Genomic DNA, 15,787 nt, shown 5'->3' on the forward strand with positions numbered 1-15,787 from the left:
TGCTTCCTTTATGTTGTATCTTCTATTCAATTGCAATAGTTGTGTATTAGAATTTGCCGTTTTCATGTTGTTGCCATCTCACCTGACTACACTCTGTAAGAATATTTTTTCAATATTCTTTAATTTATTAAAACATGTACAAAGAACACTTTTTCTTCTCCAGACTTCTCTGTGCCCAAGCCAGCGTTTCAAATAATACACTTACCACAGCAGGTGCCTGTTGGAAATGCGATGACCTTTTGAGTTTAAACTGAAGATGCTGCTATCCTGCATTTGCTGTGGAGTGGCTGTGGTTAGAATTTAATGGTGCTGTGTTTGTTACTCTGAAGTTGTCCAGGACCTTACTCTGAAAATCATTTACTATATTGCATGTGCTAGTTAATAAACTGAACAAAACAAAACCAAACTCAAAACGTGACCTTGAAAAAGAGTGATATAATATTGTGTAATGTTTTTTATATTAATGCTGTGTGTGTTTTTGTTTCAGGAAAGATGTTGGTTTAAGACGTTTTTTTCCGAAGAGTTTACTAGATTCAGTGAAGGTAATTATAGTTCCAGTCTGTTGTATACTACTTTAAAAAAATGTGTCAGAAATCAAAAGATTGCATTATCACTTTCCCCATATAGTTATAAGGGAATTGCTGTGCAATTGTGCTGTCTTGGAGAAAAAATATTGAATTGGTAAGATATAAATCCCCATAGTACAACTGTGCAACTGGCAGAACTGAGGTAGTAGGAATTTACGTGGCCTCGCTGAGCTACTGTGAGAGAGAAACACCTCTATCTGTCAAACTTTATGGCCAAAAGTTCAAAATAAATCCTCAGATCCTCCAGTATCAAATAACTTCCCCACCACCAAAAGAAAAAAGAGAGATGAGACTTCTGGAGAAAGCGGAAGGGGACTTGTAAGAAAACAGCATTTTAGCAGCTCGATAAACCAAATTCTGCTTTCCCTGTTCAAGACTATCAGACTCATTCAAGGAAGATTTGCAGTAATTTCTGCTTATGTTAATCCTAATTAAGGCTATAAATGTTAGCCGAATCTCGCTTCCATTGAAGCCCATATGTTCCCACAGTAAAAAAAAAAAAAAAATGCAAATTTTCCCCATCACATTTTGAAAAGGGGGATTAAGAATGGTCACTAAGTATTTTCACAGCTATAGCTGTATTGATATCAATGTCCTGGTGAAATATCTCCTACCATTCATGTGTGAACGTATAAATCATAAATTTCTATTTTGGAGCTGGTTTTGGTAAGCAGTGATGGTTTTATAGAAATAACAGAATTCAACTTCAGATTTAGAAATTTTCTACACTGTGATTTAAGATAAACAGAAAAGGTCTGTCATGAAGAGGTTTTGTTTCAAAAGACTTTCAAAAATCAGAAGCTAATGAAGTCAAGTGGATTTAAGTAATCCCTCTGCATTTTAATTTAAGCAATTATCTGAAACTGTATTCTCTGCTAAAGGGAGAAACTGTGGTGGCTCCAGACGTAAAAGAATGAATAACTACTCAAAAATTATATTATGGAGCCAGAAAACTGACCAACAAAGAAAACTCTTCTTTATAAATCATGAAATGGAGAGAATAGCAGGAAGAAATAGCAAGAATTGCCAGAAGGTGAAGCTGAGCAGAACCTTGCAAAGACACAAAAAAAATGTTGGGACATATGAAGAGGAAAAACAAGGGAAGGAAAAATGGGTCTGCTTTTTAATGAACATGAAATTCTTATTGTAAACAACCTAGGATTGGTTCAAATTATGAAATTACTCTTTTACTTTGTGAAGACCAATGGTTTTGAACTGGCAGGCAAAGGAGGGCTCCTGAGGGCCATGAAATACAGAATTATTACTCTCTATGAGTGAGGTAAAACTTAGAGTTTAGTGCAGTGATAATCAAGTTTGTTGATGTTACACATTTAGGAGATGCTAGCTATACAGAGGATATCACTCTATGTATAGGAAGACCAGAAGATTAGAAAAATGAAAATCAAAATATTTAACAGTGCAAAAGATGAGGTGATATACAGGGGTATAAAACCAGAAAGTTCAGCTTTATTTGGGGAGCTCATTCAAAAAATTCTAAGAAGTCAGGAGTTCAAAGACATCTATATATTAGCTCATCAGAGTGTCTGTAAGACATAAGATTGTAAAAGAAAGTGAGTGCTGTCCCAGGAGGTGTCTAGGGAGGTTTCTTCAGGAGGAAACGTTAAAGTCATTGGACAATGTACTATATTCATATACGCTGCAAAAAGTTCTGTTTATCCATGTCCAAGAAAAGATTAAGTCAGCCTAATTCAAGTCTAGAGGAAAAGTTATTGAGTCAACAGGCCTTCCATTTTCATAACTTCACTAGAGGAGAATAAGAAATGTTCTTGCATTTAGCTTAGTAAAGTAGTAAATGGTGCCTCTGAGGTGACATGATTGTAAGCTATGCTCTCTGTATGTAGGTATATCAAGTATATACATAATATACATAAGTATACATAGGACGAGAGGAAATGGCCTCAAGCTGCAGCAGGGGCAGTTTAGGTTGGATATTAGGAAAAACTTCTTCACCGAAAGGGTTGTCAAACATTGGAACAGGCTGCCCAGGGAGGTGGTGGAGTCTCCATCCCTGGAGGTATTTAAAAGAAGGGTAGACATGGTGCTTGAGGATATAGTTTAGTGGTGGACTTGGCAGTGATGGGTTAGCGGTTGGACTCGATGATCTTAAAGGTCTTTTCCAACCTTAACAATTCTATGATTCTATGCAAATGGCATGGGAGAAGAAAACCTGCTTACACTAAACCAATAATTGGGGGCCGAAAGGATGTGGGGAAATAGATATGTGCCAGATTGTGTTTACTTTGCAAATTAGAAGGCTTCCCTGTTACTCTAGAGCATGCCTGGAGCAAAAGTGGAGGAAAAACCCTGTTCTTAAGAAATATTTTAAGAGGAAATTCTCCGTGCATTTCCTTTGAAGTTGTCATTTACAGATATTTGTCATGAATGGCTCCCTTCTGTTACAGAAGTAGTGTGTTTTTCTAACTGGCTTTCTATGTTTGCACCGTATTAATGATCTCAAAGTGAAGAGTAAGTCTTCATTGTGGACTTACAAGCCAAATAACGTATACCGCTATGCATGGAAGTCGAGATGATGCTGAAACAGGCCAGGAGAACAAACCATGGGCAGAATAAAGTATATTTCAACAACTGAGTGGTTGAAATACTTGGGACAACTTGAGGTAGTAGATTTTCTTCTTTTTGTAGTGTCTTGCTCCTGGTATTTGGCAGGTGTTCAATTAAGGCTAAGGCCTTCAGTTCCTCTAATGTTGGTTTTCTCTGTGAAAAGGAATGTAACAGAAAGGTCCAGTGTAGTATGTCTGAGTCCTGACAGAGCCTGAGGCAGCTCTGGGAGGTCTCCTGACTGCCAGATGCTTTCTTTATCCTACCCAAGTATCTGCAACCTGTTAGAGTAATGATCCACCTGATAGTTGGTAAAAGGTTCTGTCAAAGTGACACAGTAATTTGAAATTACACTAAAATGGCACTGAAGGTCTTTGTTAACTTTATAACATAAAGTTTTTGTGCTGAGCTGAGGTTTTTTTTTTTCTTTGAACCCATATACGTGTAGTTGCAAATCATCATCATTTAGTATGTGGCTACGCACCACTCTTGGATCCCTGCTATTAAAGTAACTCTGTTCTGAACACTCATTTTTAAAAAAGTCTGGCTATTCAGAGTTCTTTAAAGGCTTACTAAAAATGAATGCCTAATCTGACTGGGAGTGCTAATGACGAAAGGAAGTTTCTATTTGTGTAGAGCCTGGACCTGTTAACAGGCAGCATGAAAGAATTAAGAGTTTTAATCCTGTTACAATAGGACATTCAGATATGTTTTGGTAGAGGAACAATGGTAATTCCTGTCTTGACCGTGACATAATGCAAAAATAAGCATGCTTTTGCCTTCTATCATTGTTGTTAGCTGGAAGATATATTAGAAATGGGTATTACTAAGGTTTTTTAAACCCGTTCAGTCACTTCTGACACGGGTCAAGCTTGGACAAAGGGAAAAATAATAGGATATGTTTGTGGTTTTGACAGTTTGGCACTATGGAATATAAACAGTGGGTCAGCTGGCCCTACGCTATTCACAGAGCATACCTGTGCTCTTAGGTCTCTTTCAATTGAAATGATTCTGTGATTCGTAGGACAGATGAGGAGAAGGCACTGCACTTTTGTCTAGATGAATTCTAGTGTTTAGAAACAGATGATTTTATTCAGGATTTTTCGTTGTTTAGTTTTGGGGCATGTTGAAGAGATTGCTTCTCAGATTCTGTTCTTATTTTCATATGTGTGGCACCCTTCCCAGGGGTTATACATTATATACAGGCAGATTGTTCACTTTTCATGTCTTACTTTAGGTATGCTTGCTTTTTTCAGGATATGTAATTAGGTATCTTCTTCTGTCCCACTTGTCCCAGATGTTGGGAGGATGATTTGTGCTGCTGTGGTTATTCCTACCCTGAAAAGAGTTAATAAAATGATATGCAATATAGTTAAAATAGTTTAGTTTAAATGTTTTATTTACTTTTTACATTAATTTTTTTATTTACTATTTAATCTTTCTATATGGAAGTTATTTTGCATGTTATCAGACTTAAAGCATTCACTATATTATGGATAATCTAAGATATTGCGTGCAGAGATTAAGGTACAGCTACAGCTGGCTTGTTACTACCAGATAAGAGAATGGTGTTTTAAGTTTAAAACCTAGTATGAAGGTGTAGGCTGCTGTGTTTTTGTGTTGGCACACAGTTAAGAAGTTGGGAGAAATGAGGAATATGAAAAAAAATAGTTCCTGCAAATGTTAACGTTTTCTTTTCTTATAATTTATTCTCAAAACATTATTAGTTAGATATTCCTTCTATAACATGTAGCAGAAATAATTTTGTTCCCAAGCAGAAGTTAGAAGGCAGAACTGTTACTTATAATTAGAAGTTTATTTTTTGTCTCGAGAATTGTCTGCATCTCATTGGTAAAGAAACTGTTGGTAAGTGACTGAAACTCTTAAAATGCACTGTCACTGATTAGATTTAAAATAATTGATCTTTAAACATTTTAATACACAGGCCAAAACACTACGAAAATTGATCCAACAAACATTTCGACAATTTGCCAACCTCAATAGAGAAGAAAGTATTTTGAAATTCTTTGAGATCCTCTCTCCCGTGTACAGATTTGACAAGGAATACTTCAAGTGTGCTCTCGGTGTAAGTAGAGGACTGTGACAGTCACCAGAATACATGCTGTAGTTATGACTCTAATTTTGCTTACTTTTGCAACTAATTGCTTGCTTAGTTCCTGTTTTGATGTAGAGAATATTTTATTTCATTAACAACAAAATATAGTAATTGATTTTATTTAGAACTTTCTTAGCTGACTGTTAAAAAAGGACCATTCATTACTAGGGTAAGAATTCTGCATTAATAAATGTTTTTATTGGTGCTTTGTTTGTGAATGTCAAGCAGTTTTTAAGTCGGTTTTGTGAGGAAGGGAGACTTCTCAGCTTCTTCCGTTTGTAAGTTTTCCTCTAATGCCTTTTAATCTCTACCACTTTTGAATAAATTTTGAGAAAGGGCCTTAAGTCTGCAAGCTTTGTGAAAATACACACTCAAGTAGAAATTAGAACGTCAATGTCCATGTGAAGAGAAGAGGAAATATAGGAAGTATGCAGTTCTCATGTAGACCTAAGATAAAACATATGGAAACGCATTTTGACTAGCAGGGATCCCCAGGAAACCAGTCATGAGGAGTTTTGCTACTTATAGAATTACTCGATTTTAATATATTGTTCAGAGAGTTTAAAAACTTCTAGAGATTAATTACTAAAAACTGTAATTGTAACAATGGAGGATAGTATTCCATAGCAAGGTCTTGTCTTACTGTTGAAATTTTGCCCTGTCTTTCTCCTTTGATTCTGAAGTCAAGCTGGATTATTTCAGTGGAACTGGCCATTGGCCCGGAAGAAGGAATCAGTTACCTTACAGACAAGGGTGCAAATGTAAGTCTATTTTTGTTTTCTTTTCTCGGTTACTGCCTTAACAACCATGACCTGTCGTGAACTGAACTTCATACAAATGACAAGTCTAATCTTTGACTTAAACACAGAGAACTGGGAGATTCAGCGTATACAGCTGTTACATATTAACTCATGATTTGGGATTGGAGAAAAATGCAGTTGAGAGACAGTGTCAGCCTTAGCACTGAACTTGGTGGCTGTTGTACCCAGTGAAGTGCTCACCTGCAGAATTTGAAGCATTAATGGTGACTTTTTAACAATGAAACATGCAAATTATTCTAAATCAGATGATCCCTGAGGTCCCTTCCAACCTGTGATTCTGTGATCCTCTTTCTTAGGAATGTATAAATGAAGAACTTGTTTCATTGTTTAGTGTTAAGCATTTGTGCGGTCATTACTGGCTTATTTGTTTACTTCGTACCCTTAATAGCCTTCTCGTTACCTGATATTGACTGTATTACAGTATTTCCTGGATGTTGTTCCATGGCACAAGGAAGTTATGTTCAGACAGGTTATTCTAGCAAAATGTTTGGGATCTTTACGTTCATAAGTTGAATGAGTGTCCAACTTACATTGAAATTAATTCAAAGGTAGTGAAAAGGTTTGGAGGTCAGGAACACATAGCCAGCTAAGAACGTACCTTTTACAGCAGTCTGGAGGTACGTTAAGTATGCTGTGAGTGCAGGTTCTTCGTGGGTAACCTGTTGAGTTTTCTGTCTTGGCCACCAAGATTGTTTCCACGAGGTACTTCAGTGTGTGCCTGGAGTTACTCAAGAGTGACCTCTGTAGGCGAACTTGGTGCTTGCTTTCATTTCACAAATACTGTGGGTATTGTACATGTTGTTAATCGAAGCCTAATGAAAGAAAGCAACAGAGGAAAAGATTTCTACAAGTGTAATTTAGAGATCGAAGTCTACACGTGTTTTTACAAGATCAGGGATAAAGGCAAAGTATTTTGCTGTAATTTTGAAATTTCCCCCATTTTTTCCATTGCCTTTCTGCAGCCAACACATCTAGCAGACTTCAATCAAGTGCAAACTATTCAGTATTCAAACAGTGAAGACAAGGACAGAAAAGGGATGTTGCAACTCAAGATAGCAGGTGCACCTGAGGTACGATACTGACAGTTGTGATAGACTTACTAGCTTTGGATTTCTTGGGAAAGGGTGGAGATTAGTGTACTCCTAATGAATATATTCTCTATATTGTGCTCTGGTTCTGGTTTGTAAATGAAAGTCTAATTCACTTTTGCATGTGCATGCGTAAGCTGGGGACTGCCTGTCTGTGTATGTGTACAAAGACTTCAGTTATTTTTAAACTGTCTTGCTCCTCCTGTAGGTACAGCCAGTGCATTATATTTTAACATTTTGCATTCTGGGCATTCTGCAGATGTTTTACATTTCTTGTTCTTTAAGGAGAAAGGGAAGTTGAGTATAAGCAGTCATCATTATACTAGTCTAATATTTTTGGGTTTAAAATAGATTTAGAGCTCACTACATGTTTTAGGCTTTGCATCAGGTGCTTTATATATTTTGATATTTATAAAAGTTTAATTTTAAAATGCTACACCCTAAAGAGGAAACGGAGTAATTTCACTTTTGTGAGAAGGGGAAATACGAAAGAGGGAAATTTTTTTCCCACATATTACAGGGAGGCAGAGCTGGAACTGAAATAAAATCTTTTCCTTGGTTCTATGCACTGGAAGAGTCACTGTAGTAGAGAAAGATTGAGGGCGGGTTGGCAAATTCATGCAGAATATGATAAATGTTGGTAGTATTAAAATTGTTAGTTTATCTGTATGTCTTTTATCTCCTTTTCCACTGTCTATTTTTTTATTAGTAGTATTATTATCTTTTTTGAAATTGGGAAGGTTTCTTTTTAGGGCAAAGAATAAGTTGCTGCAAAAGGGTGGGAAAAAGATACCACCTGTAAGAGTTTTAAGGAATAAGGAGCTACTTCAAAATTGTCATAGTTATAACCATAAAAATGATAGCAGTTGCAATGAGCAGTGGTTGACCGAAAGTTTAGCTAGCAAGCTACCTGATAACCCAGATTAGTATTACATTTGGGCGGGGTTTACCATCTGTGCTTTCTGAACCTCGTGTTTTAAATTCGCTACTGCATAAAAGGTAAAGCAAGAATCTGATCGTTCTTTGCTCATCCACATTTTTCTGTTTACTGTTTGCAAGCATGCTTAAAGTCCAGATGCAGTGACACAGCCGTTGTACTCAGTGTTTGCAACTACAATAAAACCTCTTTGTTGGTGCCTTGTTTTTTTTCCTTCTTTAGCCTCTGACAGTGACAGCACCATCCTTAACCATTGCAGAGAATATGGCTGACTTGATAGACGGGTACTGCCGACTGGTGAATGGAGCTACGCAATCTTTTATTATCAGGCCACAGAAAGGTAAGGAGGAGTTTCATCCTGGTAGTTGCTAGAATCATATCTACTGATAGATTATTTTGCATTTGAATAGAAGACACAAGTTATCAGCAAAAGCCTTACTTGGAGGCTCTTGTCTTTCAGTGAGGAACCAGCAAGTATTTTTGTTACGAGAAATGCTGATAGTAAATGTCACACCATCAAAAATTACTTAATGACTGATAATTTAGACTACTTTTCAGTGATCACTGCTTTATGCTATTCTAAACTTAAATAGCATAGGTAAATAATTGGTAATTAGAGGCACTCCTAACAAGTATGTGTTACCTTGAAATGTGATTCCCTAATATACAAGTGGAAATTCAGAGAGTTAGAGTGCATTTGAATAAGGTTCTGGCTAGTGATCATTTTTTAAGATTTCTGCATTCCTCCTAGATACCCAAAACTTGGGAGAAGTCTCCTGGGCTTTTCTCATAAAATAGAACTAAAGAGCAGAGACACATTTTGTAGTGTTGATCAGTCGTTTTTGTAGCAACCCACGAACTGGAAGCAGTGAGACCAGGGTGCAGGTACACCTTGCTTCGAAGAGAGAATTTTAATTAAATTTCATGAGATTTTTTTTCTAATTTCAGCCAGCTTTAATTATTGAAAAATGTCCAAGCAAAGCTGCTTGAGAGTGGAAATTTCTGTCCACCTGTACTTATCTTTACTTGTGGAAATTCATCCAACATTTTTGGTTTCTATAACAATGAATAAACTATTTCCTTCTTCCTTATTTGTAATAGAAGAAAGTACACAAACTATCCCAGAAGCTCTCCAATCTGAAGCTGAGTCCCTTGTTAGGCATGTTTTTGCTTTTTTTGTGCCACTAATTTTCCCTGGTCTGTAGTGGTTCAAATGGGTAATGTTATTAACATAGTTCGGGTCTTCTCCAGGTCCATATAGAGCATCCTGCCTGTGCATGACAGAAGAAAACCCACCTGAAACTTGGTTATTCGGTAGTGAAGAAATGTGATTGTAGGGTGTTAGATGTTTTGACAGCACTTAGTAATTGTTCAAATTACTCTTAAATTTGCACATTTGTTATTTCTGACCCTTAGCATGTGTGGCTACCCTTTAGCCCCAACACAAGCAGCTTTGTTAGAATTTGCATTAGTCATGCAACCTTATCTCCATGCAAAGGAAATCTTCCCTCGACAGAAATTCAGCTCCTCTGGCCAACTCAGTGCGCATCTCAGTGATGATGAACCGAAAGGATAAGCTAGCATCAGTGATAATGCTAGTTTATTGTTCTAAAAACAAAATAGTCATCACAAACCAAGATTTTTGTTGCACTGGTCTAGTCTATACCTGTGGGCGATTGTCTTCTGTGCCTCTTCTTTTCTGAAAAGTCATAGTTCAGAGTTTGTTAAAATCCTTGTTATTCACTCCCAAAACTTTCCATCTTTCCCAGTGGATTGGGTGGTTTTTAGCCTGAACTATAGTAGCCAAAGCTGAGCTTTTAAAATTGATCATATCTTAACACATTACCTCTCCCCACCTCTCAGTCACGCTAAGTTGATGGATAGCTCTGACACTATCCTTTGCTTTTTCTTTAGAGGCACACATGTAGAGTATGTCCAGTTCTTGCCACTTATGCCCTGGTGGTATTTCAGAAATGGGGTCTATTCAGTCTACGTTGCCAGTGTTATTACAGGCTTGCTCCTCTGCTATTAGAATGGCTTTCCTTTTCTTACCTTGACATAAATGCTCTTAACGCTGTAAAATACCACTGCCTGATGGTTTCCAGTTCTGTCATTCACAGCAGTAACTGTGAGCAGTCAAGGCCTTCACCAAGCCCTAGCTCTGTTCATCGAGCTCGCAAGCTTCCAGTGCTGTGCATTGTGGCACTGATCGTGCTCCAGTCACATGTGTTTCTGTTTCTCAGCCAAACCCTGCTCTGCTGCCCTCTGTGCTGGTCTCACCCAAGCAAGGGAGCAGCTCCCAGTCAAAATCCCTACCAGATTTACCATTTACTTCAGTACTTACTTGTTTCATGATGCATATGAACCTCTAAGATCAGCAGGGCACGTGGATCCTGACTTACTGCTGCTGTATGTGGCAGTAAAAGTTGAGCTACTCTGTTCGCACTTTTCCATCCTAATTGTTGCCTTCCTCTGACCTCACTTCCTTATCATTTAACTGTTACATCTTCTGTAATCACTAAGCTCTGTTAAGGGCAAGACCTCTGATTTTTCTATGTGTTGTACAGTACTAGGCACAGCTGTGCTCTGTGTGGTGGCTTGCCGGTAGGTGTGAATGCAGAATAAATAAATGCATTTAATGGAGTGTGTTTATTTGTGTGATAGTCTTATTGGTGTATTTGAACACAGAGCAAATGAGCAGTGATTGAGTTAAAGGGACATTATATAGCGCGTTGGGAGCACTCCTCTTTATGCAAACATTAAGAATCCCTCCAGTTAAAATAAATTGTGGGGTTCTTTTGATGAGGTTTCGTTTTTTGAAGTTCATCGCAATAGTCAATGTATTAATTAAACATTTTGTGGGAGAGCTGTGCCCACTATGATGTGCATTCCCAGATCCCTCCCACAGTGAGCTTTGATTATACAAGGCACATCAGAAACAAATCATGTAGTGACTCTTGATCCAGCAGATGTGTTTTCTCCCCTCTTCGAGCTTTCCCAAAGAGGAAAGAGTTTCTCCCTTTGTGGTAAATTTACATGTTTATTGCAAGTCTCCTCATAAAATATCCTTCTTGATTACTAAAAGAACCTGTGTTTTTGTGGTATCTGTCTCACTATCCATTAATGATCCAGTTTCTCTTAATTTGGTGAGAGCACTTGGTAATGGTTAAGACCTGGACAGTCTTTGGTATATTTCCATTCAGTTTGTTTTAATTTTCATAGATATTATGGTATACAGGTCCCTTTAGACCAATGTGGAATCTTTAAAATTAATATTTGTGTCTCCATTATCACACTTAACTCTTACAGTACAAATGAAGCAACTGATAAAAATGTAAACTGATAGTAAGCGGCTATTGACTGATTGGACTATGCTTAAGTAGCTTTCCTGTGACCTTATGTCTGGTGGCTGAATTTTTTATCTATTAATCTCTTTAAACAAGCTTTGGAGGTAATGAAAAATTCTCAAAACTCTTATAAAAAGGCTAAAAATAATTTCAAGCAGATGAGGACTGTATGTGTTGTGGTAAATCAAAATACTTGAGAGTTCTTTTCACATCTGGAGCCAGGGGTTATAGGAGTGGTGGAAGGTACTGGGCATACGTGTCAAGGTTTTGGTGGTAGCGGGGCAGCAGGGGTGGCTGCTGGGGGAACAGACTGGGGCTGCGCCGCGCACAGCTGCCTCCACATCATTCCACCCCTTGCCTCTGACACACACACACACACTTGATAATTATCATTGAAATACACATTCATCACACATTCTTTACGACTGTCACTTACATCAACAAAAAGTCCCAGCATTGAAAGATAAAGTATCATCGTCACAAAAGAGAAAAAAAGAAAAAAAAAAAAAAAACAAAACAAACCCACAAACCAAACCAATAAAACTCCTCCTTGTCCCATCAGCACTTTATGACAATGAATTCCCAACACCAGCATCCAGGCTCCCCGCAATTATTACAATTATTGCACTCCCTGGTATTCTCCAGTCTGACTTACGGCTGCTACCTCTTTCAATTACTGTTGCTGCCTTGACCTTCTGACACCCCACGATGGGCACCAAAAATGTGGGTTAGCCGTGGCCAGCAGCCAACCTCAGCTGCTTCTGCAGCAGTACAGAGGGAGAAAATAGGATGAGAAAATTAATGGGTGGAGATAAAGGCAGGTAGGTCTCTTACTAATGACCATCAAGGGCAAAACAGATTCAAATTGGGGAAAATTAACTATTACCAGTTAGATTAATTTGGGTAGTGAGAACCAAAGACAAAACTAGAGGAACAGCTTCCACACACACACACTTCTGCCCCATTCCCACCTTCACCCCTTCCCTCCCGACCCCTCTCCCCACCCCGAGGGGCGCAGGGGTGGGCTCGGGGGCTGCGGTCAGCCCATCCCAGCCCCTCTCGGCCGCCCCTCCCTCCTCACACCCCTCACTGCTCCCGCGCGGGCCCTTCCCCGGGCTGCAGCCCTTCAGGGACCCCCTGCTCCCGCCTGGGCTCTCCATGGCCGCAGCCCCCGCAGGAAATATCCCCCGGCTGCGGCGTGGGGCCCTCCCCGGGCTGCAGGCGGGGTCTCTGCAGGGCTGCGGGGGGTCCCTGCTCCGGGCCTGCACCACCTCCTGCCCTCCTCCCCCTCCTCCGGCCTGGGGGTGCCTCTGCTGCTGCTCCCTCCTCGGCTTCCTCCTCCTGTGCCATGTTTTGCCTTTGGCCCTTTCTGAAGCCCGTTTCCCCCCGGCGCCCCCAGCTCGGCTGAGGGGCCCAGCTGTGCCCTGCCGTGGGGCCGCTGGAGCCGGCCGGGACCGGCTGTGCCCGGCACGGGGCAGCCCCGGCCTCCTCACAGAGGCTGCCCTGCAACCCACTGCCAGCATCTGGGCACAGCCACACCAATATGATCATGCGTATCTTTTTTTAACTGAACATAAAATTGGGCAAAATGCTGTGGGTTTCAAATTGTGAAAAACAACATATGCTTTTACTGGGATGCTGTTAGTAACGAATTTTGACTTCAGACCTGCAAGGGTACTAATGAATGTTTTGTATTTTATTTGGAATATAAGCTGTAAACGGATAAGCACCAACTTGGGAAACACTGCCTGGAGTGAGCATTTTGTATCAAGAGAGCATGTAGACGCCTATAAAATAGGCTTTGATATGCCATTTCAACAGTAGCTCCATGCAGGTGGATTTTTCTTGAATTTTCTCCAGTGAAAGGGGAGGTGTCTCTAATACTACTTGATAGTTGGTTTTTATTTCTGGCTACTTTTTTTTTTTTTCCTTCCTTAAATTAAGCTTAATTTCCCAGTTTCCGCTGTCCATATCTGGCCCTCCACTTGACCCTGTGTCAATGGATATATCAGATTGTGGCTTAGGAGTGGTGCTGTGTGATGTTTCCTTCTCCACAAGGCTAAGCATGCATTGTCCACCTCTGCCACCCCCATCATCCCAGAGGACAGGGGCCCAGTTCTGGTCAGTGCATGACAGCATGTTGCTCTGCTGCTAATGAGAACAAAATCAGTCATGCCTTATGGAATTTGGCAAAGGACACTGAAAAGGAAGATGATGAGAAATAATGGGTTTATTTACATTGGACCCATGCATGCTGCCTGTTTTTCCAACCAATCTTGAAACAAACATTCATTTAACTTGGATTAGGATCTTTGCTTTTCTCTGTTGATCCCCATAATCTCCTCTTACCATTTTCTAGCCATCTTCAATTCTTTGAACCTTTGTCACACTCTGCTCATTAACTATATCATATTACTAATCCTCAGTTAACTACGTAATGCCACTTCAATTCACATTCTCCTACAAAAGGTGTAGAATAGGTTTAATATTAAGATGGAATCATGATTTTGTTGTGAAAGAGTATTTTTATGATGATCCTTGCTTTATATTTCGCACCAATAGGAAGCTGTTCAGTTAAGTAGGGACTTGGAATCATAGAGTCGTTGAGTTATAGACTGGTTTGGGTTGGAAGGGACCTTAAAGGTCACCTCATTTCAACCCCCTTGCCATGGGTAGGGGTATCTCAAACCAGGTTACTTAAAAGCCACATCCAATCTGACCTTGAACACTTCCAGGGATGGGACATTCACAACCACTCTGGGCAGCCGGTTCCATTGTCTCACCACCCTCACAATGAAGAAGGACTTGCAGGAACAGAACAGGAATCTTATGGTTAAGGAAATTTAATACTGCACTGGAATGGAACGTTAGATTCTACCTTTATCTCTCTTACATCCTTTTTGATAGGTAGCAATTAACTTCAGCATATGCTAGCAGTTGTCTCCTGTGATATTTCTCACTTGCTTAAGAATTTGGGGTCTATATTTGCAGGGGAGCAAAACAATCTGATCTGCAGCTGAGGTCAGTACTTCGAACGGATGAATCATTGTGGCCATGCAAATGTTATGAAATCATTCACTGATGTTTCTGAAGTCCCCAAATGTAATATTGATGTGCTCCATACACGCAAAAAAAAAAAAAGAAAAGAGTCCCTAGAGGAAATTAAATGTTCTATCTTTAGAATACAGTTTGAATAGTGTGCAGTTAATATGTGATAGAGTCACCAAGGGGAGCTGCTCTGGAGCCAGCCCGGTCTGCAGTGGAGTGGCAGATCTTGGCACACAGGGGTTTTCCTGAGGCAGGGAAGCACCAGAGCAGCGAAGAGGTCTGCCAGGAGGCGGTAGCTCTCATGGGAGATGCTGATAAGGTGAGGCGAGGGCATTGGCAAAGCAACGGTGGCCCATCCCACACCTTACAAAAAGCAGCGTCTGTAACGTGAGCGACCAGGAGTGCTGCCAGAAGAGTAAGGCGCATCAGCCAGGGCGTGGTGCAGCAGATTGTGTGGAAGGGCACACAGGAAGGGAGTAGTCACCCTACCAGCCAAGGGGTGAGTTCATTTGGTAGTCATCATCTTTTCAGTAGGAACTTAGCCATGGTATCCACTGTGTGGAAACATACGCCCTCTGTACTCACCGGAATGGATGTGGCAACCCAGACAGAGCTCCCAGGAAAATGTGCAGCTGTCCAGGCCTCAGGCTACAGGAAGTGCCAGAGCCTTTCACTGATAATGATTGGCAGCCATGAGAACAGCTATGTGAGGTGTGATCAGGTAGATGATCTGCTCAGCCTGTTGGCAGAGCTACAGGAGGAAGTAGAAAGGTTAAAGACCATCAGGGAATCTGAGAAGGAGATAGGCCAGTGGTGCCATGCTCTGCCCTCCCTGAGACAGGAACAGTAGCAGCCACCAGAAAAAAACCAAGATCAAGGAGATCCTGTATCCTCCTCCTGCCAGGCTGAAGGCAGTAGCTCAAAGGAAAAGAGTGAATGGAGGCAAGTCTAAGCTCAGGGCAGCAGGTGAACCCCCTCCTTGCCTACCTCGCCTTCCCAGATGCCTCTGTACAAGAGGTATGAGGCTCTGCAGGTGGAAGGCCAGTCAATGGAAGATATGGATAGCAGTCCATCTATACCAGTAGTGTTGCCAAGGTCAGAAGGGCCTATCCCCCTCCCTGTCAAAACTGCCTCCACAAGGAAGAAATAGACAGGTAATCATTGTAGGAGACTCCCTTCTGAGGATGACAGAGGGTCCAATATGCTGGATGGACCCTCTTCTTAGGGAAGTCTGCTGCCTCCCTGGAGTCCAGCTTAAGGACG

At 40.4% G+C, this 15,787-nt stretch overlaps 1 protein-coding gene and 1 long non-coding RNA gene across 7 annotated transcripts in view; one reads left to right on the top strand and one right to left on the bottom strand.

The window, feature by feature from the left end:
- Nucleotides 1-15,787, top strand: part of PTK2 (protein tyrosine kinase 2) — a 233,649-nt gene that overhangs the window by 135,722 nt on the left and 82,140 nt on the right. For all 6 annotated transcript variants that reach the window (XR_010371361.1, XM_064442021.1, XM_064442023.1 and 3 more), the window contains 5 exons: nt 488-542; nt 5,113-5,253; nt 5,967-6,044; nt 7,067-7,174; nt 8,352-8,469. Coding sequence is in view for 5 of the 6 variants with exons in the window: in XM_064442021.1 (XP_064298091.1) it covers nt 488-542; nt 5,113-5,253; nt 5,967-6,044; nt 7,067-7,174; nt 8,352-8,469 (500 nt within the window). In the remaining variant the exon portion in view is untranslated. The remainder of the gene's footprint in view (nt 1-487; nt 543-5,112; nt 5,254-5,966; nt 6,045-7,066; nt 7,175-8,351; nt 8,470-15,787) is intronic.
- Nucleotides 4,259-10,331, bottom strand: LOC135311840 (uncharacterized). Its single transcript, XR_010371363.1, has 3 exons — nt 9,796-10,331; nt 6,703-6,916; nt 4,259-4,505 (listed from the first exon to the last, which is right to left on the bottom strand). It is a non-coding gene; the product is annotated as an uncharacterized LOC135311840 (long non-coding RNA).

This window comes from Phalacrocorax carbo, chromosome 2 (genome assembly GCF_963921805.1).
Source record: "Phalacrocorax carbo chromosome 2, bPhaCar2.1, whole genome shotgun sequence".
NCBI classification, from domain to species: Eukaryota; Metazoa; Chordata; class Aves; order Suliformes; family Phalacrocoracidae; genus Phalacrocorax; species Phalacrocorax carbo.